The sequence below is a fragment of the Sinocyclocheilus anshuiensis genome, unplaced genomic scaffold, assembly GCF_001515605.1.
Source record: "Sinocyclocheilus anshuiensis isolate Anshui unplaced genomic scaffold, SAMN03320099.WGS_v1.1 scaffold975, whole genome shotgun sequence".
NCBI lineage: Eukaryota > Metazoa > Chordata > Actinopteri > Cypriniformes > Cyprinidae > Sinocyclocheilus > Sinocyclocheilus anshuiensis.
The window spans coordinates 594,035-595,761 of record NW_015547693.1 but is presented as its reverse complement, the minus strand read 5'-3'; the positions used below and the strand labels follow the sequence as shown (position 1 = coordinate 595,761).

General features: G+C 36.6%; 1 protein-coding gene across 1 annotated transcript in view; it reads left to right on the top strand.

Annotated features, from left to right (window-relative positions):
• The window catches only part of LOC107703619 (1-phosphatidylinositol 4,5-bisphosphate phosphodiesterase gamma-1-like), a 48,826-nt gene that overhangs the window by 17,235 nt on the left and 29,864 nt on the right, over positions 1-1,727 (top strand). Inside the window, 1 exon segment of the mRNA XM_016506312.1 lies at positions 1,416-1,568. Coding sequence (XP_016361798.1) covers positions 1,416-1,568 — 153 coding nt within the window.

Genomic DNA, 1,727 nt, shown 5'->3' with positions numbered 1-1,727 from the left:
AAATAAAATTATATCGGCCATCGGCCACCCTGCTTTCCAAGATATCGGCATCGGCTGTCAAAAAACCCATATCAGTCCACCACTAATACTAATATAGCAATTGCATATTGTTGCTCTTTTGTTGGTTTTGATTGCTTCTATTGTCCTCATTTGTAAGTCGCTTTGGATAAAAGTGTTTGCTAAATAACAAAATTTTAATATAGGCTAATGTAAATGTAAATAACAAAACTAAATTTAAATGTTAAATTCCCCTCAGACATGCATTCATATAAACTCCTACCCCTAAATGAATCAACCGATTTGAATCGTCACATATTTGAATCGATTTTCAACCGGCTCGTGGTTAATCGTTACATCTGTACTTATCAAACAAGTAAGTTAAGGCAGATTGGACAATGCATATTTTAGTTAGTGTAAAACATGACATTTCCTGTTGCCAGCAGGTGGTGCTGTATATTATAACTGATTATTGGCATGTAGATGTCTTCAGGCCAGGACTCTTACCAAACATGGGAAGTTTCGTTGAAATTTTATAGGTGGCGCTATCGAGCCATTTTGCCACGCCCAATTCTGAAACCCATATCAGATATAAATCTTCGCCAGTCCTGACGCGTGTGCAAAGTTTCATGAGTTTTGGAGCATGTTTAGGCTCGCATACGTTAGGGGAAGTTTTTAGATAATCCTCTCCAGTTAACAAATACTGAATCAAATAGTAGCTACAAAACTTTGGAGTCAGTAAGAGTTTTTGGTGAAACAAAGAAATTAATATTTTTTATTCAGCAAAGATTAATTAAAAGTCACATTAAAGACATTTATTAGAGTTATAAAAGGTTTCTGTTTCAAAAAATGCAGTTCTTCTGCATTCAAATAAATTCAAACATCAGAGAATCCTGAAAAAAGTATCACAGGTTCCAAAAAAATATGAAGCAGCACAACAGTTTCCAGCACTGATAATAAATCAGCATATTAGAATGATTTCTGAAGATCATGTGACACTGAAGACTGGAGTAATGATGCTGCAAAATCAGCTTTGATCACAGAAATAAATTACATTTTAATGTATATCAAAATAGAAAAACTTAATTTTACATCGTAATAATATTTCACAATTTTACATTTTTTTCCCCTGTATTTTTGATCAAATAAATGCAGGCTTGATGAGCAGAAGAAACTCCTTTAAAAAACATAAAAAAATTTCTGATCCCAAACTTTTGAATGGTAGTGTATATATTGAATTTAATTGTTTTGAATTACCAAAAATTGCTCCCCGTCAACCCAAAGATTCACACTCGTTAAGGATACATTAGTAAAAACCAAAATAATTTAGTCTCTTTCCTGCTATAGCAAAAGATCTCACCGTATTTCCGTGCGGTTTAACCCTTGTTGTTTGATTTCCTCTCTCACCTCTCTTTCAGTTGATATTCGGGAGATTAAGGAGATCCGCATGGGCCAGAAGTCACGAGACTTCGAGCGGTATGTGGAGGACTCGACCGCCCGGCCGGACCAGGCCCACTGCTTCGTCATCCTCTATGGCACAGAGTTTCGGCTCAAAGCGCTCAGTCTGGCAGGTAAATGAGAGCTCTAACGGTGTGCATCACTTCTGTATGATACAATATAAGCTTAATGAAATCCAGTTTAACGATATCTCACTCACTCACTCACTCACTCACTCACACACTCACACACTCACTCACTCACTCACTCACTCACTCTCACACTCGCACTCG